General features: G+C 34.8%; 1 protein-coding gene across 2 annotated transcripts in view; it reads left to right on the top strand.

Moving 5' to 3' along the window:
- Window positions 1-25,635, top strand: part of FAF1 (Fas associated factor 1) — a 559,668-nt gene that overhangs the window by 442,586 nt on the left and 91,447 nt on the right. For both annotated transcript variants that reach the window (XM_057500197.1, XM_036892803.2), the window contains exons 14-15: window positions 11,691-11,827; window positions 15,837-15,925. In XM_057500197.1, the coding sequence (XP_057356180.1) occupies window positions 11,691-11,827; window positions 15,837-15,925 (226 nt within the window). The remainder of the gene's footprint in view (window positions 1-11,690; window positions 11,828-15,836; window positions 15,926-25,635) is intronic.

Here is a 25,635-nt window from a genome sequence, read left to right as displayed (position 1 = left end):
CATTGTTCTTCATATGACAGGATGTCTAGACCCAGCCCATTCTCATAGTATGTAGAATCAAGCTTAGTGCTCCAAAACAGGTTTGTGTGGTGCTATGTTCATTCTATTCTGTAATTTTATGATTAGCTTCTATTGAACTGAGAGAGACAACTAAAACCCCCGATCAGTTTTTCAGGTATGAGCTGCCCAGAATAGGCTGGGTCTGAGATGTTATTAAGCCCGATTTCTGTCATTCTCTATTGATGCAATTGATTGACAAGATATTTTGAAGTCTGGGTTTTATTAACTCTCAAGTTTTATCACTCATAAGTTTTATGTCTTAACTCCTTACCATCCTGTTATTGTTGTTGATAATCCTCTCAGTTCCTAGACATGTCCAACTCTAGAAAATTTCTTTTCTTCTTACCACAGCAGAAGGGATTATCAAGAGAAACTATATCACCTCATATATTTTGATTTCAACCATCCAGCTCTGACCAGCACTTCCTATCACACTTAGCCTTGCTCAAGTATCACCAGTTCTAAAGTTTTTTGATCTCATCATGCCCTCCAATCTATCTCATCATGCCCTCCAATCTATTGACCCCACCACTTCATTCCATCAGCCTTTTCCTATCTCCAGTCTACATTTACCTCCTTGTCTTTTGAGATCTCAAGTCCATCATTATCACTTCCTGTAATACTTCAAACTCCCTTACCTCTGTCTCCCTCCATTGCACTCACTTTGTTCAACCCAGCTGTTTACTTCCTATATGCCTGTTCCCTTGCAGTTGAACAATTGGAGATAATTACATTTTCCCTGATTTTTTTTTTTAAGTTTTTTGATCTCATCATGCCCTCCAATCTATCTCATCATGCCCTCCAATCTATTGACCCCACCACTTCATTCCATCAGCCTTTTCCTATCTCCAGTCTACATTTACCTCCTTGTCTTTTGAGATCTCAAGTCCATCATTATCACTTCCTGTAATACTTCAAACTCCCTTACCTCTGTCTCCCTCCATTGCACTCACTTTGTTCAACCCAGCTGTTTACTTCCTATATGCCTGTTCCCTTGCAGTTGAACAATTGGAGATAATTACATTTTCCCTGATTTTTTTTTTAATAAGCACAACCTTCAAGTGAGTACTTAATGATGCTGAACAAGCCTGTTGTTATTCTCTAGTGTCCCTGGGTAAGATGTCTGTTTCATATTACTCTTCATTCAGTAAATATCTCATGTCCTTCTCTGTTCCCCTTGACAGCTACCCTCACTAGTTTATTGAGAAAACAGAAGTCATCAGACAGAAATAACTTTTATTTTCTGTTCTTCAGGTCTGTTTAATGTCTCCTCTTCAAAAAGACCCGTTGACCCTTTTTAGAGAGGGCTTCTCCACCATTATTCTTGTTCACAGTACTCTCGAACTTTTTCATAATTACCCATTACTATTGTTTATTTTAAATTTTTTTTATACTTCTTCCCTTAGAATATAAGCTTCATAAGGAGAAGAATCACACTGATCTTTTTCACTTTTGTATCTTACTTCAATGCTCAATAATTATCTATTGGATGTTATAAGAATTCAGGACATTATAGTGATTAAGAGTATAAATGAGCTTTGGATTTAGTCAGATGAGGATTGGAATTCAGGCTATGCCTCTAGGCTACCTAGTTGCAGTTTCTTTCTTGGAACTGGAAATAAAAACCATATCCCTCAGTTATTATTAGAATTAGATGAGATAATTGTTTTTTTTAAGTCTGGTACAGAGTAACTGCTTAGTGTGTGTGTGTGTGTGTGTGTGTGTGTGTGTGTGTATGCACACATATATACATATATTTGAAATATAAATTTGATTTATTTATCTTAGAGATCTATGCAGCTGTTGACAGGATAAAGCCAAATTGTAAACTCTTTGAGTCCCTCTCAGTTTGATAGCATTCTACAGGTTCAATTTCCTGGTGACAGAGAATTTATCTAACTTAGCCTACATATCTGAATCTTACCCTGTTACTTTGAGACACCTTGTCATATGCCTTATTGAATTCCAGACAGTCGAATTTTATGGAATGCTCATGAGTTCTCAGCCTGATGGTTAGTTGGGCTTGTTCTGCTCTTAATAATCCATGCTGTCTTCTCCTAGTCATTACTACTGGTTTCTTCCTATGTGTTCATAAACTAAGTGACTTTTCTAGATTTTTGTAGGGGACTAAGGTCAAGTTTACTGGTCTGTATTTTTTGAAAGTCAGTGTTGTCTTTAGGGATGCAGGTTCCTCATATCATAGCCATTTTTAACATTATTCATTCTAGCTTTTTACTGTCCCATTATACTACCTATCCATTTCTTTGTCCTGTAAAGTATCCATTAAGCATTTACTGTACCATATACAAGCTTGAATTGGGAAAACTTTTTTCCTTCCCTTATTTTCTCTCCTATATATATGTCTGTTTTTTTTTCATTTACCATTTAAAATTTGCCTATTTAAAAAGTGGATAAATAGCTACACAAGAATAAATGTAGTAGAAAACAGGAACATAAAATTAAAGTCAGATGAAAACCAATTCAAAGTGGCAAATAATGAGCATTTATAAACACCTGGGTTGATGTAAATTTTATACATAAATACTGAATTCAGCTCTGTAATTCTGACAGCTAAAAGAGAAAAAAGGAAGGTGGTAGGCATATCCTCATTTATTCATCTATCCATTCAGTATGTATTTATTGAGTTTCTATTATATGCCATGTACTGTGCTATAGAGTTTATGGTTTATCATTTAGTTTTCATTGTCTGATAAAAGAAAGCCTAATAATTCATCCCAAAATTTTCCAGCACTGAATTCAAAGGAGAATTTTATTCAGTGGTCTTCCATTTGAGAGTCATTAGGAAACATAATAGACAATTATTTTCTACTATTGTTTTGTGTAAGACAGATTATTTTAAATAGATGCTTCTTATTTCAGTCCCTGTAAAAGCATTTTAAATATTAAATCTTTTTTCAGTAATGGTAATTCTTTGAAATGCCTAGGTGATATGGTCCTTAAGTGTTCTTTTTTGATGGTCTAACTCATAAGAAGTATAGAGCTCAACAGGAAAAGCCTACATTGTCTCCCTGTCCATTCAACTATCTGTTAAACACCAGCTCTCTCAAGTGAGCCTTTGTCAAGTTCTGGATGGTAATCAAATCTTGCTTGAAAGCTTGGACAAGTGACTGAAGTGCCAATATTCTGGGCTGTTGGCCATTTATCTTTTAAAGACTTTCCTCCTGTGTATGAGATTTCTAGTAATACTCTCCCACATTTTTGTATCTATTAGAATGATAATTATTTTCAAATATATAAGGAAATTATGTATAAATATTAAGGTTCCAAGAAACTGACCAACTCTGAAATAAATGATGCTGAAAAGCTTTTCTATCATAAAACTGCAAAGTCTCCAATTTTGCAGCTGGGAAAAGTCAGAGAACATGACAACATGAAAAAATATTTATCTTTACTTCAAATCTTTACCTGAGAGTAGGACATGATCTGGTCTGAAGATGATGCAGATGCATATTGTAGCAATAAAATATAGAGCCAAGCATGGTGATAAGCATAATTCTTTTAGTGATATGACTGAGATTGCTGTTCTAACTTATTTTTTGGAACATTTTGCCATACCCTTAAATTTTTGTTTATGGTGGGGGGGGGTACTAATTTTGACTCTGAAACACATAAAAGGGAGGAAAAGAATAAATAATATTAATTAATCTGCAGACCAATTCCAAAAGTGTAGGTATCATTCTCTTCATTTTATATATTAGAAAGCCAAGGTTCAGGAAGATTTAAATTATCCAAAGAAACAACTAGTAGGTGACAAAATCGGGTTTGTTTGACTTTAATGGCTTTGTTCTTTCCACAATCATCTGTTGCTTGTAATAATTCCTACTTTCTCTAATATGTTAGTATTTGAATATTTCATACCTCCTCTAAGTCATATTTTCAGTCAGTAGGTAATGAAAGGATGAAATTATGTATAAACTACAGTATGCTTAAAAATCAGGATGGAAGCTTAGATTCGGGAGTTTTACAGACCAATACCTGTTTATTTTGAGGTTCCAAATGACCTATGGAGGTGGTAATACTGTGAAAGAGGCTTTAGAGACCATGATAATTCCTGCCAACTGTCTTAATTAAACTGATTCGGAAGTGGTTGAACGAGGAAAAGGAAGTTTGTATGGTCAGCATTATCAGAGTGGAGATGAAGGTTACTGAAGCATGAATTGGCCCATTCATACAACAGATAGATACACAGGTTGGTCACTATGTGCTGGGAATACTGCGGTGAATAAGAGATGATCCTGTCGTCCTAATAGCTGTCCAGGAGCACCATCTGGAACACAAAGTTCTCCCTGACTTCTGAACCCCATTCCCTGCTCTGATTCCCTCCAGTACTTAATCTGAACCACTAAATCTAGGCCCCAGTTACATACCAGATTATGTTTCCTGTTAGGGGCCTTGGTATACCAAACCCAAAATATCCTTAGTTCCTGTAGGTTAACTATAGCCCTGTCATTAAAATGTCAGTGCCTTAAAACCTCTTAAGTGATTTATAGATGATAACAAGGAGATAGATTAAGAAGTTGTTTGGTTTTTTTAAGCTCATTCTAAACTAATAGACTACTCATCTATTGAGACAATTTAACAGTTTACTGTTACTGGGAAGTCTAAGCTTCAAACAGATGAGAGATGCTTTTTAGATTAAATCTTTCCAAAATTGTATCCTGTGTTTTCTTAAATTTGCCTTTAATTTGGTTGTGTTCTCTAACAAACATATAATATTTGCATTTTGGTGGAGAGGCATTATACCATCCTTTTAGAAAATAAATGATTATATGTATAAATAGACATTAAATGATTTTACCCTTTTACCCTGTAATTCCACTTCACAGACATTTTTTCCTAAGGAAGTACTTCAGAATATCCAAGTTTTATTTATGATAAAAAATAGAGAAATCTAGCTATAGGTGAATCATTAAGGATATGGCAACATACAATTCTACTCAATGGAATATTATTCAGCCATTTGAAATGCTGGTTCATTACTATTGTGTAGAAGGATAAAAAATGTATCTACCCATATTGTGATTACCACAAAAAGGAAAAGATATATTTGAACAAAACACTGAAAAGAAATAGGCAAATGTGATTAGTATTGTGTTAAAGTTTATGGAATTGATATTACATGCAATTTTTATTTCTGTAAGAGAGTTTCCCCAATTTTACACAAATCGTAAATACTTTTTAACACCGTGCTTCTTCCACTAACATCGTATCTTAAAGATATGGAAGCAACCTAAGTGTCCATCAGTAGATGAATGGATAAAGAAGATGTGGTACATATACACAATGGAATATTAGTCAGCCATATGAAAGAAACAAATCCTACATTTGCAACAAGATGGATGAAGCTAGAGGGTATTATATGCTCAGTGAAATAAGCCAAGTGGAGAAAAACAAGTACCAAATGATTTTGCTCATTTGTAGAGTATAACTACAAAGCAAAAGTGAAGGAGCAAAACAGCAGCAGACTCACAGACTCCAAGAAGGAACTAGCAGTTACCAAAAGGAAGTGGGGAAGTTGGGTGGGGAGGGAGGGGTGAGGGGATTAAGAGGCATTATGATTAACACACATAATGTAGGCGGGTCACGGGGACGGCAGTACAGCACAGAGAAGACAAGTAATGACTCTGTAGCATCTCACTACACTGATGGACAGTGACTGCAAATGGGGTGTTTGTGGGGGGACTTGACAATATGGCTGAATGTAGTAACCACAATGTTGCTTATGTGAAACCTTCATAAGATTGTATGTCAATGGTACTTTAATTTTAAAAAAAGATGTTCTGTATCGTTTCATAAAGACCTTTTTCTATTTTATAGCTACATAGTAGTCCTTTTAATTCCATGAGATACTGTTATTTATTTACCCAGATCCTGCAGGTGGACATTTGAGTTATGTCCAATATTCTCCTACTACAAGCCAACAGTAAATAACTACACATAGGTGATTTTCACATGAAAATACATCTATAGGCTAAATTGCCAGATGTAGGAGTGACAGGTTAAGAGTATTAATTTTAATAGATATTGGCAAATTGCCCATAGGGGAGTGGTACCAATTTTACTCCTGCTAACAGGATACAACAAGCTTGCAAATGCAAGGTGTTAGCAAATTTTTTTATCATTACTGATCTAACAGATGAAAAATAGTCTCTTATTGTAGCATTAACGACAGTTAATTCATTATAAGTAATTTTAAGTATCTTTTCACATGTATATGAGCCATTTCTGTTTCTGGGAGTTGTTTTCATTTATTGTTTGTTTTTCTTTTCCTTATTGTTTTGTAAGAGTTCTTTGTATATTAGGGAAATGAGCTCTTTTTCTGTGGTATGAAATTCAGAATTTTCCACATTTATGATTTATCATTTGGCCTTGTTATGATGTTTTTACCATGTAGAAATAGTTAAAATTACCAATTTTGTCTTTTATGCTTCACTCTGCTCCAGTTATACTAATCTTCTTGTTACCTTCCACATACACTAGATAATGTCCAACTTCAATGTTTTTGTATTTGCTGTTCTCTGCCTAGAATTTTCTTCCCAGAGATATGTGTTTCACTTCTTCCTGAAGGTCTTTGATCAATTATCAATGTTCAGTGAGACTTTGTTTGACTGCTCTATTTTATATTGCAGCCCCCCCTTCCCTGCTTTGTTTTTCCTCTATCAGTTGGAGCTCACAGACTGACACTTGGTCCACTGAAGCTACCATTGCCCAGTGGATATAACTTTAAGAACTTTAGAGACAGCTTAAAGCTTTACAAGGAAAGGATTCCTGTGTCCTGAAAGCAGTGTTTCTCAAAGTGTGGTTCATTAACTTCTTGTATCACAGTCACCTGGGGTTGGTTGGCAGCTTTTAAAGCAGTTTCTTGGACCTTACCCCAGGTATATTGAATCAGAATCTCTGAGGGATGGGGCTGAGGAACTTGCCTTTTAAATTTTTTAAATTCCCTAGATGATTCCTAAGCCATTTAAGCTTGAAGATGACTGCCCCAGTCAGTGTGCCCCAGCTTAGTCATGTACCTCGTTTGCTTAATTGTTTGAAACAAAGACTTAGGACTATTTCCAGAAATCAAAGGTACCCTCAAAGGACGAGGGGCATGTGCCAGGGGTGCTGAAGATCATTTCCATTGGGAATTCTAGATAAGGCTGAACAATAGGGTACGCATGCAGACTTGTGGAAATGACGCTGTGGTAGAAGACAAAACTCTTTGGCTCGCCTGGTTTTGGTATGTTTGACAGTGCTAGCAACTTAACAAGTCTCAGAGGACCTCGGCTTTAATTTCCCTGTTAAAAGAAAAAGGAGAAGGAAGAATTGTTTGTTGGTTGGATATATAGATGATCTCTTAGGTCTCTTGTTTATCTTACATTCTGGTTTTTCTACTGACATATATAAATGTGATTGAACAAATCCTGGACACATGAATGAATTTGTGTAAATAGGCTTATTACTATAGCAAAAAACCACTATTTTGATAGGTTTTAAAGGGAAGAGCTTCCTTAAACCAAAGTGATTTCAAAAAAAGGAGTATAAGGTTAGCAGCTGCAGCTAAGGAAGTGTATACAAAAGACTTGCCTTAAACTTTTGGGTAATATTGGAGAAGTTCTGTAAGCACTGCTGTGCATGAATTTCTTCTCAATAACCTCCCATTTTGGAGTAATGGTTCACTCATTATCAGGAAGTTGTAGAAATTCTTGGTTTTAATTGATTACCATTACTAAACATAAATGTATTTAAAAAGAAGTGATTTTAGTTTCATATCCATTTTTAAATGTGTAAAGTTTTGTAGTGTTACACAGCTGAAGCAACCTGTATTTTCTTAATTTCCAAATATCAATACCTATCCTTTCATTCTCTGAATGAAAATAAAACCAATGACTATTTTAGTCAGCAACTCTTTGATGCTTTATCTTAAACAGTGCAAAAAATATCTTCCAGTGTTGGCCTGTAGGTATAGGTATCATTTTAGTCCTGAAAGTAATTATGATAAAAATGTAAACATCACCTTGCAATTAATAATAATAAAATAGCTACCATATTTAAGGACCTATCATAGACTAAGCATAATTCTGAGTGTTTGCTGTATCCTGTGAGAATGTAAGTGTTTTAAAGGTAAGTGTTAAACCCACTTTACATCTTCTCACACGGAGTTGCTGGCATTTTTGTGGCCTCCATTTTTTAATCAGATGTGCCTCCCTTCACATTACCTGGTGTATAGTTGGTAAATGTTTGTAGAATTTCATGACCCTCTCTAAATTGCTGTTTCATTTAGTATATATTTTATGTTGGATTATAACTTAGTAAAAGTCAGTAACTCATGATTAATTATGCTTCCATTGAAAGAAACTAAACTATATCCTGTTTTGAATTAAAGTGAGATTACCTTTTCCCGTATCTGATTTATTAGTAATTCTGGTTTCCATTTGTGCGATAGAGAAGATTTGTGCTTCAGAGACTAAAAATTTTATTAATGATTAATATATGCTAGCCATCAAATGTTCTGTTTTCTCCCCAAACTTTAGAGATAAAACTTTATCTTATATTCCCAATTTTAGATCTCAAAAGCAGAAACTAGTGAATGTTAGATACTGATTGTAGTGTTTCTTCACTAAGGCCAAAGATTGAGACTTCCCACTGCCTAATCCTACCACCACCACCCATTTCCCAGGGACCAATGAGTTGCTTTATTATACCTCATTTTTGATTAACCATTTTCTCTTCACTCATTTTCTCAACCCTTCCTCCTCCTCTCATTTTACCCCCTAGTGAGGGTGTTTATTCTTTGTCTTAAAATTTTTCACTCTAGCTTTTGGCTTTGGGTGTTGATATGGCAACTTGTTATTGCCCCTCTTTAAGAAGTCTGTGATGAGTAGGTTGTTTAATTTATTGAAATCTTTTGTAAATAAAAAACAAAGCCATTTTTCCTTGCCCCAGAGCAGTTTTCATTGCTTCCCCCTTTGGGTTTAAGATTGCAGGAATCCAGGTGCCGTGGAAACCATTCCTGACACATGAATCTGATGAACACTATATGCAGTTAGGTTGACGTTGTTGTTGCCACTGGGTGCACTGGTGCACTTTGTCTCTTCAAAATAAAGAAAATCCCACAATTAATGAGAACCACATTTTTTATCTTAAAACAACTTGTTTTCCCATGTCTGTTTCATTCTGATGTTTTTAACTGGGTTTTTACTGCCGGTAATGTGCTGTGAATGATAACTTTGCACTGTGAATGATGTTGAGAGGAAGAAGCAGAGCCTCCCAGCCCTGAGAAAGATTTGATATCTGTGTTGTGAAGTTCTTATAAATTGTAATGATAGGAACTGACCAGTAGGTATTTTGTAATTTGGGTCTGTCCATCGACCCTACAGGCTCTCTGTGACTGCAATTTGAAAATCTTAAAGTAAACATAATTCGGATCTTAGGAAGATTAATCAGGTTGATTAAAATTTTAACAAACTCTCCCTTGATTAGAACAAATTGTTGGTTAGGGCCACTAGAAAGCATCAACTGACTGTGTGATCCTTGTATGTTTCTCAACTGCTTCCAAAAAATTAGAATGATTTGCCAATACCTGGTAGAAAACTAATCACTTTGTTGTGTTTTGTAGTTAATTGAATGGCTAATATGCCTTTGAAGGCTGCACCTCTTGAATGTTTTGTGTAGTTTTAAAATTTGTGTTATATATTAATTTAAACCCAACAAGATACTTATATTTCCTTATTTGTTTTCCCTTCAAGCTCATTTTCACAAAAAATAATTTCAGAAGTACACAACTGCCAGGCAAAATTGTCTTGAAATTGAGTTCTTAAGCAACTAAGCCAGCTTGCCTGCCTACCAGCCTTCCTTCTTACTTTATTTTCTTCTTCCTGGCTTCTTTCCTTTCTTCCTTTTTTGGGGGGCTATCCTGTTTAGCTAGTATATAATATCACTTGTGAGGCTAGTGCTGTGATGGGCATCTACTGTGTGATAGCCACTCAATCCATTGGTGTGAAAGCAACAAGGACTTATTTTCTCCCTTTTGTAATAAATGGCATTCCAACTGGTTTTTGACATCTTTAATTTCAGAGGTTGCCAATGATCAGATCAGGATCAAGACTGACTTCAAATATTTTAGCAAGAAGCAGAAAGAAAAGTGAGATTCTACCTTTCTAGTCTTCTGATCTACCTATCTCCACTGATGAATTGAAGCTTTATGGGTGTGAAATTTGGTGTGGAGCCTTAGGCTATTTGAGTACCTTTTATCCCATTATAGTTCTGAAATGTGAAGATCTGAATTTTCATAGGAACATGGATATTTCATGGCCAACAATGTAATTCTTAGGCCTTGTCATTTCAAATCGCCATGAGGTCTGGTTAATGCTGCTCTAAATTTATGTATGAACTTGCCTCCCAGTGAACTTAACGGTAGTGGTGCTAACTTGTCTTGACACTCTTGCCAGCAGTTCTAGTGGCCTTAACACCTTCTATTTTCCATAGTCTCAGCACAGGTTTTGTGGATGATTCAGCCTAAATTTCTGGGATGACTTTCTATAGAAATATATTGGCTTTAAAAATTAAGAGGTTTGATTCTGTTTTGAATTTGGATATCAAATGAATCTGAGCACATGACATTTTAATGCCGTTTGTCTTTTCAAATAGATTTACCTTCTAATGCATGTGACAACAGGACTTTGCTCATCAGCTAGAACATACATTTCAGAGGAGTTGTTACCTAAAATATTATCATAAGGCATAAGAAAACACACGATTTAAGTTGCCTTTCATGAACATAATTAAGAATTAATAAGCCAGTACCAGTGGCTAGTCCCCAGAATTTCCACTGTTTTGCCTTTTGTGACCTATGTTATTAAAAGTCCATTATTTTTACAGACTTTATTAAATTGGATCTTATTAAAGCATTCCATATTTGCATTTGGTCTTTCATAATTCATTATTATTATGACATTTACTTTTTACCATCAGATCTGAAAACATATCATAAGCTACCCTTTTCTCTTGAAAGAAATGCTAATTTCAAACAGTCCTCTAATAGAAGAGAAAAGCTTTATCAGTTTTTTCATTTATTCCAGATCGTGTTAAGAATACTAATGCTAGACTTCAGTATGCTAATATCGCTGAGCTTTTTTTGGTCAAAAGCTTAGAATTATTATTTTTATCTCATATTAAGTATGAAACTAAAAGACCCTGCCACTACTGAAGAAAACAATCCTAAAGTATAATTCATGATTCTAAAGACTTGTGAAAATGTTGCTAACTACTGTTTAGACTAGAATGATGCTAGTCAATTTAACTTTGTACTACACAGCAGCTGTCCTAGTTAAGAAATTCTTTCCTCTTAAAATAAAATATTGTTTATTTTTCTTAGAGTTTAGGGTAGTGCATCTTGCAGTGTTTAAGGTCAGAATCCTATACTGTCAGTCCCAGACAGCATGTAGAGTGTACTGCCTGCCTTTTTGTATGATAAACATTTCTGTGTATTTATAATGTAGTTGAACACTCAATATAGCAAGATTTTACATATTGATATCAGTTTAATTTTAATGTAACTAATAAAGCAATGAGTTTTGTTGGGGTACTTGTAAATTTATTAAACTTTGGATTTTGTCTCATTTTAGATTTCTGACAATGTGCAATAGACACTTTGGCAGTGTTGTTGCACAAACCATTCGGACCCAAAAAACAGATCAGTTTCCACTTTTTCTGATTATTATGGGAAAGCGATCATCTAATGAAGTATTAAATGTGATACAAGGTAAAGTACCTGTCACAAGGGGAGTTGAGTGTCTTGTATATGTGATATGATAACCTTGTAATATTTACCATCAAAGCTGACAATAACTCTGTATTGGTGAATAGCTCTTCATTTTAGAATAGAGGACATACTGAAAAAGAATTATCTTAAAAAAATGGTAGGTGCTATGAAAAATGAAATATGCTGCATGAAAACCTAACAGAAATAATAAAATTGCACAGCCCTTGGGACATAGGATAATCATGCTAAGTGTTCAGAATTGTAAATTCTCTAAACCAGCAATTAAGTCCAAACAGTTGTAAAAAATGACATTTCTTATATGTGTTGATTTCTTGCTGTAATGTTGATTAGTTGAAAAAAATACTTATCATAGTTATCTAGAAAAACAAGTGACGAATTGTTCACAGTAGCGGTTGTTTCCACTTATTTGTGTGAATCCATATCTAGGATGCAACCCTGAGGCATAAAGCTATAGAATGCCTGTGAATTTAATCACAGTGCACATTCTTTACCAAAAAAAAAAAAGAAATTATGTTTTACTGTTACTAATGTGCCCTAAGGATTAGTATACAATATTACTTTATTCATGGCAAAGCTTAAATTGAAAACAGTGTATCTTCTCTATGTACAGGGAAAAAGTTTCAAGTGCCCCAAGCTAAAACTTGTGTCTGAGATTCTTAATTTCTGCCCCTATTTAAGTCAAAAGTTCTGTAGTGGATAATACAATGGGAGGTAGGGGTATGTAAGTTCTAGGGCCTTCAAAACTCAAATAAAATAAAACCTCTGGTATTTTATGTTTTCCCTATAACTAGAGAATAGGGTTTCATAAACAATATTAAAAGAAGACCTGCTGGGGGAACAAATTGCATTGGGTAAATGGATAATGAAGATAATATTTCATTACTATTTGCCCTGTCAGAGGCAATATTACAATAACTAGTGGTTCTCAAAGAGTGGTCCATGGATCCTGGAGGTCCCCTAGTCCCTTTCAGGAGATCTGTGAGGTCAAAATTATTTTCATAGCAGTGATAAAATGTTTTTTTTTGCCTTCTTTACTGTGTTGACATTTGCACTGGCTGTACAAAATCAATGTTGTGTGAAACTGCTGGCACCTGAGCACAAATCAAGGCCTAGACACAAAACTGTAATAGAGATCACATTCTTCACCTCCATGTACTTGCAGTTAAAAAATGTATTACTTTTATTATTAAGTTTTAGCCCTTTTTACAGTTTATGTTACGCACTTCTGCTGCATTTCAGAGTAGAATGGTAGTCTCCAAAAAAAGCACTTGTGTGGTTGCTTGAGCTGAACTAGTCTTTTTTTTTCTTTTTTTTTTTTTGCTTGAAAATGACTGACAGACATTTTCTATGTTTATATAGCCTCAGTATTTGGCAGACATTTTCTCCACAATGAACAAAGCGAGTCTATTATTTCAAGAAAAAGAACTGACAGTACTTGTTGCCAGTGATTAAATTTGAGCTGTTAAGTAAAAAGTGATATCCTCTATGATAAGATTGACAGGTTAAATAATTTTCTGATAGCATCAGTGATGATGTTAACAAATGCCATTTTTTGATATATAACTAGGTGTGACAGCATCAGAAGAAATGCATAGCTCAGTGAGCCAATATTTTCCAAATGACCAATGTATGATGTTATAAAACCATACATGGGTAAAAAATCCATTCAAAGGGCAAGATGGACTGGTGGATTTTAATATAACAAAGTACAAAAAACTCATTGATATGGTTTCAAATTCCTCCCATATCTAACCTCAAAGAAACTTCCACTTGTCAGTTGGATGTATTGCAGAAGAATATCTACAATTACCTATTAAAATACTCCTCCGTTTTCCAACTACATATCTGTGTGAAGTCAGATTTGCTTCATAAATTTCAATCAAGATAATATAACTGATTTAATGTAGAAGTAGATATGAGAATCCAGTTGTATTCTATTAAGCCAGACATTAAAGAGATTTGCAAAATTGTTGAAGCAATGCTATTCACTGAACCTTTTCTTCTTTAACATAGTCACTTTTCATGAAAATGTATTTATTTTAACATGTAATGGGTTTATTGTTTTAAATGAACTGATAAATATGTTTTAAATATTTCAGTTTTAATTTCTAACACATACCTGTTGATAGCAATAACCCACATAAACAATTTTGGGGTGAGCTCAATAGTTTTTAAGAGTGTAAAGGGGCTGTGAAACCAAAAAGGTTGAAAATCTCTGCCATGGGCTATAAAAAATAAATTTACCCTGACCTGCATTGAATGATACCATTACTCCATCTTAGATCATTAAGGGCTTAGGTATTAAGTATCTATGTGTCCAGTTTGACAGTGAGTCCTTAATAGCAGTGACTTAAGCCTGAAATCAAATGGCCGGTATGTAGTCATCTGTACAACTATAATATTTTCCCACTGACAATTCCAGTACCTTTCATAAAGTATTTATGCCCCCTAGTCTGAGTCTGACTCGCTAAAGTTTACAAATAAGAAACAGAAACCCAAAGATTTGTCCAGTAACACAATGTACATTGAAGGGACTCAAACTTTTTGCCGCTTGTATCTATTCATAACCACCAGTGATTGTGCGTATACTATCTACCAGTTACTTCATCTCTAATCCCTATAAGAAACCTACAGAGGTAGCATTATCTTCATTTTGCTGATAAGAAAACTTATCCTTAGAGAGATACAGTCACTCACTCACTTACTCATTTGTTTACTAAATGAATATTAAGCCCTTCTGTCATGTGCTCAGTGATTTCTAGGTACAATATCATATAGTTTGTAAGTAGCAGAACTAGGGTTAGAACTACGACTATAAAACCACATCTGCTTTCTCAGTACCATGATACCACACCAAGATAATATTTGTTCTCCAGCTCATTTATTAAGAGAGTAGTGCTGATGTGACCCTATTAGATCATTACTTTCCATGCTGCCAATGATCATAAGGAAAATTGAAAAAAGGACCATGCTGTACTCTGGAAGAACACCAGCAAAGATGATTGATATTTGTTCTGTTGGTGGCCATTTCACTAGTGGGACAAAAGGACCCCTTCTCAGTCCCTGGCAAAAGATATACTGTTTTGCCTATAGTTTTGAAAGAAGAGAAGCATTCCTATATCTTTGTGTATCCTCATGAATTTCTCTCCTATAGATGGATCCAAAGCAAATAACAGGACTTAATGCCTTCAAGAAATGACATATATGTGCTATATGCTTATTAGGGACTTAAGGAATAATATGGTGATAAGGAAAGTAAAACATTTAAATAGCCTGTTCATAAAGACTATAGTAATTTGAAAGCAGCTGGAAGAGAAAAATATCAATTGAGCAAAAAAAAAAAATCAATTTGTTTTCAGAAATTCAATTACTGTTTGTTTCACCGAAGAATTTTCAGTGATAGGAGATAATGCTAAGTAAACCGTGTAATGAATTGGCAAAGAGAACAGGTGTTCTGAGTCAGACTCATGGTTTCAAATCCTGGCCCACCACTTAACCAGCTTAACCTTGGACAGGTTACTTGTGCTCTCTAAGCCTCATTTTCCTTCTCTTTAGAATCAAAATGAAAATGACGCATTCATAGAATTGTACAGATTAAATGAGATAATATATATAAAGTGCTTAGCATAATCACTGTATATAAATAAATGGTAGTTGTTAGTGTTATTAAGTAGATACATTTTTATATCTTGAAAAAACTTTTGATCCTCATGACTTGTACATGCTTTGTATTGCTAAAAATCCTTATTAAGAGACTTCCCTGAAATCTAAATATTCTGAAGTTTCAGCTGCCTGTATACTGCTTTACTCCTCCTTACTGAACATACGAAACTTTTCAATGAAAACATGAAAGTATTTTAACTAGACATTAGCATACTTGTCTGTAATTTCTTTTTAGACTGTAGCTATTCCTTACTGATAATTCTAAAATGGCTCTCCATTTTAAAATAACTTTAATAATGTGATGTTTGGCAATCTCCATGTGTAGGTAACACAACAGTGGATGAGTTAATGATGAGACTTATGGCTGCAATGGAGATCTTTACAGCCCAACAACAGGAAGATATAAAGGACGAGGTAAGGTGAAAGGTTAAGTAGACCTTTTATAGAATTTTGATGAGATAATTTGTGAAATGGTGATGCTTGCCTGTGTCATGATTGACAAATAAGGATGATGAAGATGCATTTCCAGATTAACCAAGGACTTTTATGCGAGTTTACCTTTCAGTCCATTCTTTTCATGACTCTAGGACCCAACAATTTGTTTAACTTTATGGACATTTATATGTTGTTAGATTTGAAGTGGTGGTGGGAGGTCAGTTTGCAGGAAGTAAATTCCAAAGTATGTTTCTAGAGGAAGCTACAGTCTAGGAAATCTTTTCTACTACATGGGTTTTTAACTCACTTTGAAGGTCCTCTTACTCTTTTTAAATATTGAGACTGATTAGCAATAAACTCACTTAACATTTGAACATATTTTTGAAGCACTCTATGAATTAGTAGATCATCCCATAATTCTGAGTTTCTCAGCCTCCCAGACATATTCAGATAGTATAGATGACATCAGCATGGAACCACAAATAAAATAGTAACAGCAATACTGACAACAACTTACTGATAACGCTTACTGAATATTTGTAATATGCTAGGCACCATGCTAAGCACTTTACATTTATCATCTCATGTGCTCTCAAACAACCCCATGAGGTTGTATTTGAGTCAGAGTTCTGGTAGGAAACAGATGGCACTTTCAAACTGGGTTATTTGAGAAGTTTAATAAAGGAACTGTTTATAAAGATATGGGTAGTTTTATGGAAGTTAACATTGGGTAGTACAGTACCAGGGCTAAAGGGAGCCATTACCACCCCTAGGCCTGAAGACCTAGAAGAGAGTGGTATATGGAAGACTGCTTCTGTGAGGGGTATGGCCAGCCCATGGTAACTTGGTAGGGAGGAAACCAGGGGATAGTTTCACTTTCCTTCCATACTGATGTGCTAGTACCTCCTATTGGCAACCCAACTAGAAACTAAAAGGCAAGAAAATCTCCCAGGGCAAAAGGCTAGGTGGAATGTGGATACCAAAGGGCAAATGGAAGATAATCTAGCACAGATTGGTACTATTATCTCCATTGTTCAGATGAGAAAACTGAGGATCAGATAGGTTAAATTAACTTACCCAAGGTTATATAACTAGTAGGACCTATAATAATCTCAAATATTTTTATCAGGAAATTTCTGGACTTGGACAATAGCTGTAAGATGAAATATGAAGCAGATATTAAAACTTGTTAACTTGAGATGTTAAGTTCACAGATGTTTATGAAATAATCTTTAAAAAATTTTTCCCTTTGCATTTCATTAAAAAAAAGATTTCCATAGAACAAATAGGAGAGATTTTGATTTCTCATCAGTGGTGAAGTTTCCAGTATAGTGAATATATTCAATAAATACCTTTTTGCTGCTGCAAATGGCAAACATATAGATAATTTTAATGTAACCCTGTAATATTGTGTTTTATCTTTCTTGTCTCTGTTTTGTGTTATACTGACTGTGTTAAAAGCAAGGGTCTTGTGGTATTCATCTTTATAACTCTATTCCTTAACAGTGTATCTAGGATAAAAAAGGCAATCAATAAATGTTTGTTAAGTGATTGAATAAATGAATACTTAGAAGAATTTACGTGAATAATGTTACTTAAAAAAGTTATACTTGATTATGATGGTATAAAACCTAATGTATCAATAAAGAAGATGTGGTACATAAACACAATGGAATATTATTCAGCCATAAAAAAAGAAATCCTGCCATTTGCAACAACATGAATAGACCAAGAGGGTATTGTGCTAGTGAAATAAGCCAGGCAGAGAAAGACAAATACCATATGATTTCACTTATTTGTGTAATATAAAAACAAAACAACACAAAGCAAAATAAACAAAATAGCAGTAGACCAATAGACCCTGAGAAGTGACTAGTGGTTACCATAGGGGTGGGGTTGGGGTGGGTGGGTAGAGAGGATGAGGGAGATAAAGGGGCACAAAAATTCTCAATCATAGTATAATTTGGTCATGGGGATGGTAGTATAGCATGGAGAATACAGCCATTGATTCTGTAACATCTTCATATATTGACAGACAGTAACTGTACTAGTGGGGGTGAGGATTTAATAATATGGTTAACTGTTGAACCGCTGTATTGTATACTTGAAACCAATGTAAGATTGTATATCAGTGATACTTCAATTTAAAAAAACCCTAATGGATCCACGTTAACAAATATGAGAATTTGGGGTGCAATAGTTAAGAGTTTTAATGTTCGTTAGATTTCTTTTATTGCTATAAAAATGACAAGTTTGTAATTTTTCTTAATAGTGTTGCATTTACTCTAAAGGCAAGGTAATCAGGTAGGTACATGGTGAAAAGATGTTTATCTGTTACTCTATAAATTGACAGTGACATTTTGAAATAATGAAGTACTATACTTAGTTAGGAATTTGTAATAATAGGTGTGTTGCCATTCAAGATTATGTTTATCCTGGAATAGAGGCATTGATTGACAATAATTCACTAAGCACATTCTTCAGCCATTTAAATCTTGAGTCTCATTAGTACTAGATTTACAGATTATGCTGTATAATAATATGAATGCACAATATTTGCATGCATATTCCCTGTTCATTCTTTCATCTTAATTTGTGTTCCTCATAATTTATTGGTAAAGAAATTGACTTTAATTCCTTTAATACTGAGCACAAAATTTAATATAAGGGTTACAGGAAAAATCCAGGGTTCCATATAATTGAAATTTAACTGCAAGAGGTAAGTAAGGATTTCTCTTTGTTTTTAGAGTGTCTTCATAAACTTATGATTCAGGTCATAAGCAGAGTTCCTAAGAAAAGCTTTTCTAAGTTTAAAAACTTCTTCCGACTACCTAGATCATAATGATTTGGTATCTGCTGAGCATGTGACAAGAAACACTGTGCCTTGTAATTATGAATTTTAAAAAAATTTCAAATAGGACTTTATTTAAGCTTGCAGTTAAACTCAAATTTGTGAACAGGTTTAGAGGATACCTTCCAAGGCCTGAATTTATTTAAGGAGAAATTTGGTTCAGTTACATCCTTTACTAAAATGATTCCATTGCATTAGTGTACAGAGATGCCTATGCTGTATAAAGCTTTTATTAAATAAAACCAAGCCCAAACCGTATTCATACTGTGAATCATTCACCTGTGTCCCAGAATGGATTAACCTTTATATCACTAATAGTTCTGTCTCTAACCAGGAAGTATACACTGTATGAGCCTCTGTTTTAACATTACTACCAATAGCTTTATTCTATAAACATTTCATTAATGGTATTAGTTTGGTTTTCTTAATGTTTACTGAGCATCTGTCAAATATATAGCACTGAGCTAGGCCCTGGGGATAGACAGGCGCTTTGCTCCAGTGAGGGCCTATTGGCAAAGAAGGGATGAGGAGGAAAATTTCACTATATGACAGTAGCTACATTTTAGAATCTGTTTTTGCTTATAGCCTGGTTCCAAACAATAGGTGCTTTCTAACATAAATGGATTCAAATTTTTTTCATACGCACTTTTTTTAGCCATGTGTAATCTAGACACTTCTGATTATTAGGAGTTTATGATTTTTAGTTCCTGGTCTATTTACTGTTTCATTCATTTGATTGTTCACCCATTCAACACTAATTGATTTAGAATCCTCCATCATAAGTACAAGGATTACTCCTTTCTAACCTAACCTCTCTGATTAACTTGTATCTAAGCAGTAGCTCAGTAATTGTCACAGTCCAGATACTGTAGATCAGAACAGATTTCAAGGGTAATTACAGCATTCTTATTTCTTTGGTAATTCTAGAATACACTAATGGAACGTAGGCAATGGGGCATTCTAGGCTTATTTCAAAGGGTTCTTATTTGAAACTTAAAAACTGTCACAGCAAAAGGACGGTATGCTCATTGGCTCATGGGACCTTTTTGTGTTGCCAGAAGAAATTGTTGGCTTTGTGGTTTGCTCCATGGAATGTGTAACTTCTTCCCTGAACTTTATCTTTATCTTATTGTTTTAAGTACTTTTATCCTTTTCCTTTATTCTGTTTAAAAAATCTCACCATTGCCATACCATTCTCTTTCCAGAACTAAATAAATAAGATAAAGATTCTGACTTCTGTTCACATTTTCTTTCAAACAGGACCAAGCTATCACAAGATAGAGAATAAAAATATTATCTTTGTGCAAATTAAAGCAAACCTCATAAAACATACTAAACATTAAAAGGATTTTTTTACTGTTAATCTTTTTAAAAATTTTGTATGGACTGCTTCCTGAAGCTAGCAAGAATACTCATTGTTCAGTCATTCTATTAGGAGTTTTCCCTAATAGAGTGTATATAAACAAGTGTATAAATAATTGTATATAAACTTATGTGTGAGATACAAAAAAAATTAATATTTGTAAACATCAGAATTCCATTGAAAGTGAAAAATTCATAGAAAATCTAATACCCAGAGGAGAATATTAGATCTAACTTTGAGGAGAAAGGGCTGAATTAGTTGTTAATGATTAGGACACTAAGTGGATAGCTGAGTATACCATAAACACCTTTCTATAGCTGCTTTCTGCTTGGTAAATGGGTCCTTTTTTTTCTGGAGATATGATTGACATGTAACGTTATATTAGTTTCAGGTAACAACATAATAATTTGATATTTGTATATATTGGAAAATAATCATCACAGTAAGTCAAGTTAACATCCATTGCCACACATAGGTGCAATTCTTTTTCCTTGATGAGAACTTTAAAATCTACTCTTTCACCTTCTTTCAAATATATACTACAGTACTTTTATACTGTATATTACATTCCCAAAGCTTATCTTATAGCTGGAAGTTTGTACCTTTTGGACCACCTTTACTCATTTCATCCCCTCACTTTCTTAACCCCAGCTTTGAAAACCACCAATTTGTTCCCTGTACCTATGAGCTAAAATTTTTTGTAGGCTCACATGTGAGAGAGATCATATGGTATTTGTCTTTCTCCGTCTGACTTATCCCACTTAGCACGATGCCCTCAAGTCTATCCATGGTGTTGGAAACAGCAAGAGTTCCTTATTATGGCTGAATAATATTCAATTATGTATATATACACACACCACATTTTCTTTATCCATTAATTCATTAGTGGACAGTTCGTTCCCATGTCTGGGCTATTGTAAATAATGCTGCAGTGAAGATAGGGGTGCATATATCTTTCCACATTAATGTTTTTGTTCCCTTCAGATAAATACCCAGAAGTGAAGTTGCTGGGTCATATTGTAGTACTGTTTATGTTTTTTGGGAGTCTCCATGCTATTTTCTTTCTTTTTTTTTATTAAGGTATTACTGATATACACCCTTTTGAAGGTTTCACATGAAAAAACAACGTGGTTACTACATTTACCCATGTTATCAAGTCCCCACCCATACCCCATTGCAGTCACTGTCCATCAGTGCAGCAGGATGCCACAGATCCACTATGTGCCTTCTCTGTGCTACACTGTTCTCCCCGTGATCCCCCACACCATGTGTACTAAACATAATACCCCTCAATTCCCTTCTCTCTCCCTCCCCACCCACCCTCCCACACCCCTCCCCTTTGGTAACGACTATTTCATTCTTGGAGTCTCCGAGTCGGTTGCTATTTTGTTCATTCAGTTTTGCTTCATTGTTATACTCTACAAAGGAGGGAAATTATTTGGCACTTGTCTTTCTCTGCCTGGCTTATTTCACTGAGCATAATGTCCTCCAGTTCCATCCATGTTGTTGCAAATGGTAGGATTTGTTTCTTTCTTATGGCTGAATAGTATTCCATTGTGTATATGTACCACATCTTATTTATCCATTCATCTACTGATGCACACTTAGATTGCTTCCATATCTTGGCTATTGTAAAAAGTGCTGCGATAAACATAGGAGTGCATATGTCTTTTTGAATCTGAGAAGTTGTATTCTTTGGGTAAATTCCAAGGAGTGGGATTCCTGGATCAAATGGTATTTCTATTTTCAGTTTTTTGAGGAACCTCCATATTGCTTTCCACAGTGGTTGAACTAGCTTACATTCCAACCAGCAGTGTAGGAGGGTTCCCCTATTTCCACATCCTCGCTAGCATTTGCTGTTCTTAGTCTTTTCGATGCTGGCTATACTTACTGGTATGAGGTGATATCTCATTGTGGTTTTAATTTGCATTTCCCTGATAAGTAGTGATGTGGAGCATCTTTTCGTATATCTGTTGGCCATCTGAATTTCTTCTTTGGAGAACTGTCTCTTCATATCCTATGCCCATTTTCTAATTGGGTTATTTGCTTTTTGGGTGTTGAGGCATGTAAGTTCTTTATATAGTTTGGATGTTAACCCCTTGTCAGATATGTCATTTACAAAATATTTTCCCATACTGTAGGATGCCTTTTTGTTCTGTTGATAGTGTCCTTTGCCATACAGAAACTTTTTAGTTTTATGTAGTCCCATGAGTTCGTTTTTGCTTTTGTTTCCCTTGCTCGAGGAGATGCGTTCAGGAAAAAGTTGCTCATGCTTATATTCAGGAGATTTTTGCCTATGTTGTCTTCTGAGAGTTTTATGGTTTCATGACTTACATTCAAGTCTTTAGTCCGTTTCAAGTTTACTTTTGTGTATGGGATTAAACAATAATCCAGTTTCATTCTCTTGCATGTAGCTGTCCAGTTTTGCCAACACCAGCTGTTGAAGAGGCTATTTCCCCATTGTATGTCCATCGCTCCTTTATCATATATTAATTGACCATATATGGTTGGGTTTATATCAGGGCTCTCTAGTCTATTCCACTGGTCTATGGGTCTGTTCTTGTGCCAATACCAAATTGTCTTGATTACTGTGGCTTTGTAGTAGAGCTTGAAGTTGGGGAGCACATTCCCTCAGCTTTATTCTTCCTTCTCAGAATTGCTTTGGCTATTTGAGGTCTTTTGTGGTTCCACATGAGTTTTAAAACGATTTCTCTAGTTTGTTGAAGAATGCTGTTGGTATTTTGATAGGTATTGCATTGAATCTATAGATTGCTTTAGGCAAGATGGCCATTTTGACAACATTAATTCTTCCTATCCATGAGCATGGAATGTGTTCCCATTTATTCATATCTTCCTTAATTTCTCTCGTGAGAGTCTTGTAGTTTTCAGGGTATATGTCTTTCACTTCCTTAGTTAGGTTTATTCCTAGGCATTTGATTCTTTTTGATGCAATTGTGAATGGAATTGTTTTCCTGATTTCTCTCTCTGCTAGTTCTTCTTTAGTGTATAGGAATGCCACATTTTGTATCCTGCAACTTTGCTGAATTCAGATATTAGATCTAGTAGTTTTGGAGTGGATTCTTTAGGGTTTTTTATGTACAATATCATGTCATCTGCAAACAGGGACAGTTTAAGTTCTTCCTTGCCAATCTGGATACCTTTTTATTTCTTTGTGTTGTCTGATTGCCATGACTAGGACCTTCAGTACTATGTTGAACAAAAGTGGGGAAAGTGGGCATCCTTGTCTTGTTCCTGATCTTAAAGGAAAAGCTTTCAGCTTCCCTCTATTAAGTATAATGTTGGCTGTGGGTTTGTCACATATGGCCTTTATTATGTTGAGGTACTTGCCCTCTATACCTATTTTGTTGAGAGTTTTTATCATGAATGGATGTTGAATTTTGTCAAGTGCTTTTTCAGCATCTATGGAGACGATCATGTGGTTTTGTCCTTCTTTTTGTTGATGTGGTGGATGATATTGATGGATTTTCCAATGTTGTACCATCCTTGCATCCCTGGAATAAATCGTACTTGATCATGATGGATGATCTTTTTGATGTATTTTTGAATTCAGTTTGCTAATATTTTGTTGAGTATTTTTGTGACTATGTTCATCAGGGATATTGGTCTGTAATTTTCTTTTTTTGTGCTGTCTTTGCCTGGTTTTGATATTAGAGTGATGATTGTCTTATAGAATGAGTTTGGAAGTCTTCCCCCTCTTCTACTCTTTGGAAAACTTTGTCTGCACTAAATGTTTGATAAAATTCAGCGGTGAGGCCATCTGCTTCAGGGGTTTTGTTCTTAGGTAGGTTTTTGAATACCAGTTCAATTTCATTGCTGGTAATTGGTCTGTTCAGGTTTTCTGTTTCTTCCTTGGTCAGCCTTGGAAGGTTGTATTTTTCTAGAAATTGTCCATTTCTTCTAGGTTATCCAGTTTGTTAGCATATAATTTTTCATAGTATTCTCTAATAATTATTTGTATTTCTGTGGTTTCCATAGTGATTTTTCCTTTCTTATTTCTGATTCTGTTTATATATGTAGACTCTCTTTTTTTCTTGATAAGTCTGGCTAGGAGTTTATCTATTTTGTTTATTTTCTCGAAGAACCAGCTCTTGCTTTCATTGATTCTTTCTATTGTTTTATTCCTCTCGATTTTGTTTATTTATGTTCTAGTCTTTATTATGCCCACCCTTCTAGTGTCTTTGGGCCTCATTTGTTCTTCTTTTTCTAGTTTCATTAATTGTGAATTTAGACTGCTTATGTGGGATTGTTCTTCTTTCCTGAGGTAGGCCTGTACTGCAATATACTTTCCTCTTAGCATGGCCTTGGCTGTGTCCCACAGATTTTGCAGTGTTGAATTATTGTTGTCATTTGTCTCCATATACTGGTTGATCTCTGTTTTTATTTAGTCATTGATCCGTTGGTTATTTAGGAGCATATTGTGAAGCCTCCATGTGTTTGTGGGATTTTTCATTTTATTTATGTAATTTATTTCTAGTTTCATACATTTGTGGCCTGAGAAAGTGGTTGGTACAATTTCAATCTTTTTGAATTTTCTGAGGCTTTTAATGACCTAGTATATGATCTATTATTGAAAATATTCCATGTGCATGTGAGTAGAATGTGTATTCTGCTGCTTTTGGGAGTAGAGTTCTGTAGATGTCTGTTAGGTCCATCTGTTCTAATGTGTTGTTCGGTGCCTCTGTGTCCTTATTTTCTGTCTGGTTGATCTGTGCTTTGTACTGAGTGGAGTGCTGAAGTCTCCTAGAATGAATGCATTGCATTCTATTTTCCCTTTTAATTCAGTTAGTATCTGTTTCACATATGTAGGTGCACCTGTGTTGGGAACATAGATATTTATAATGGTTATATCTTCTTGTTAGATTGACCCCTTTATCATTATGTAATGTCCTTCTTTGTCTCTTGTGACTTTCTTTGTTTTGAAGTCTATTTTGTCTGATACAAGTACTGTAACTCCTGCTTTTTCCTCTCTATTAGTTGCATGAAATATCTTTTTCCATCCTTTCACTTTTAGTCTGTGTATGTCTTTGGGTTTAAGGTGAGTCTCTTGTAGTCAGCATATAGACAGGTCTTGTTTTTTTATCCATTCAGTGACTCTATGTCTTTTGATTGATGCATTCAGTCCATTTACATTTAGGGTGATTATCGATAGGTATGTACTTATTGCCACTGCAGACTTTAGATTCATGGTTACCAAAGCTGCAAGGTTAACTTCCTTACTACCTAAGAGTCTAGCTTGACTCACTTAATATGCTATTACAAACACAATCTAAAGGTTCTTTTCTTTTTCTCCTCTTTATTCTTCCTCCTCCATCCTTTATATATTAGGTATCATATTCTGTACTCTTTGTCTATCCCTTGATTGACTTTGGGGATAGTTAATTTAATTTTGCATTTGCTTAGTAATTAGCTGTTCTACTTTCTTTACTGTGGTTTTATTACCTGTGGTGCAGCTGT

This window comes from Manis pentadactyla, chromosome 4 (assembly GCF_030020395.1).
Source record: "Manis pentadactyla isolate mManPen7 chromosome 4, mManPen7.hap1, whole genome shotgun sequence".
NCBI classification, from domain to species: domain Eukaryota; kingdom Metazoa; phylum Chordata; class Mammalia; order Pholidota; family Manidae; genus Manis; species Manis pentadactyla.
This window is presented reverse-complemented; position numbering and strand designations above follow the sequence as displayed.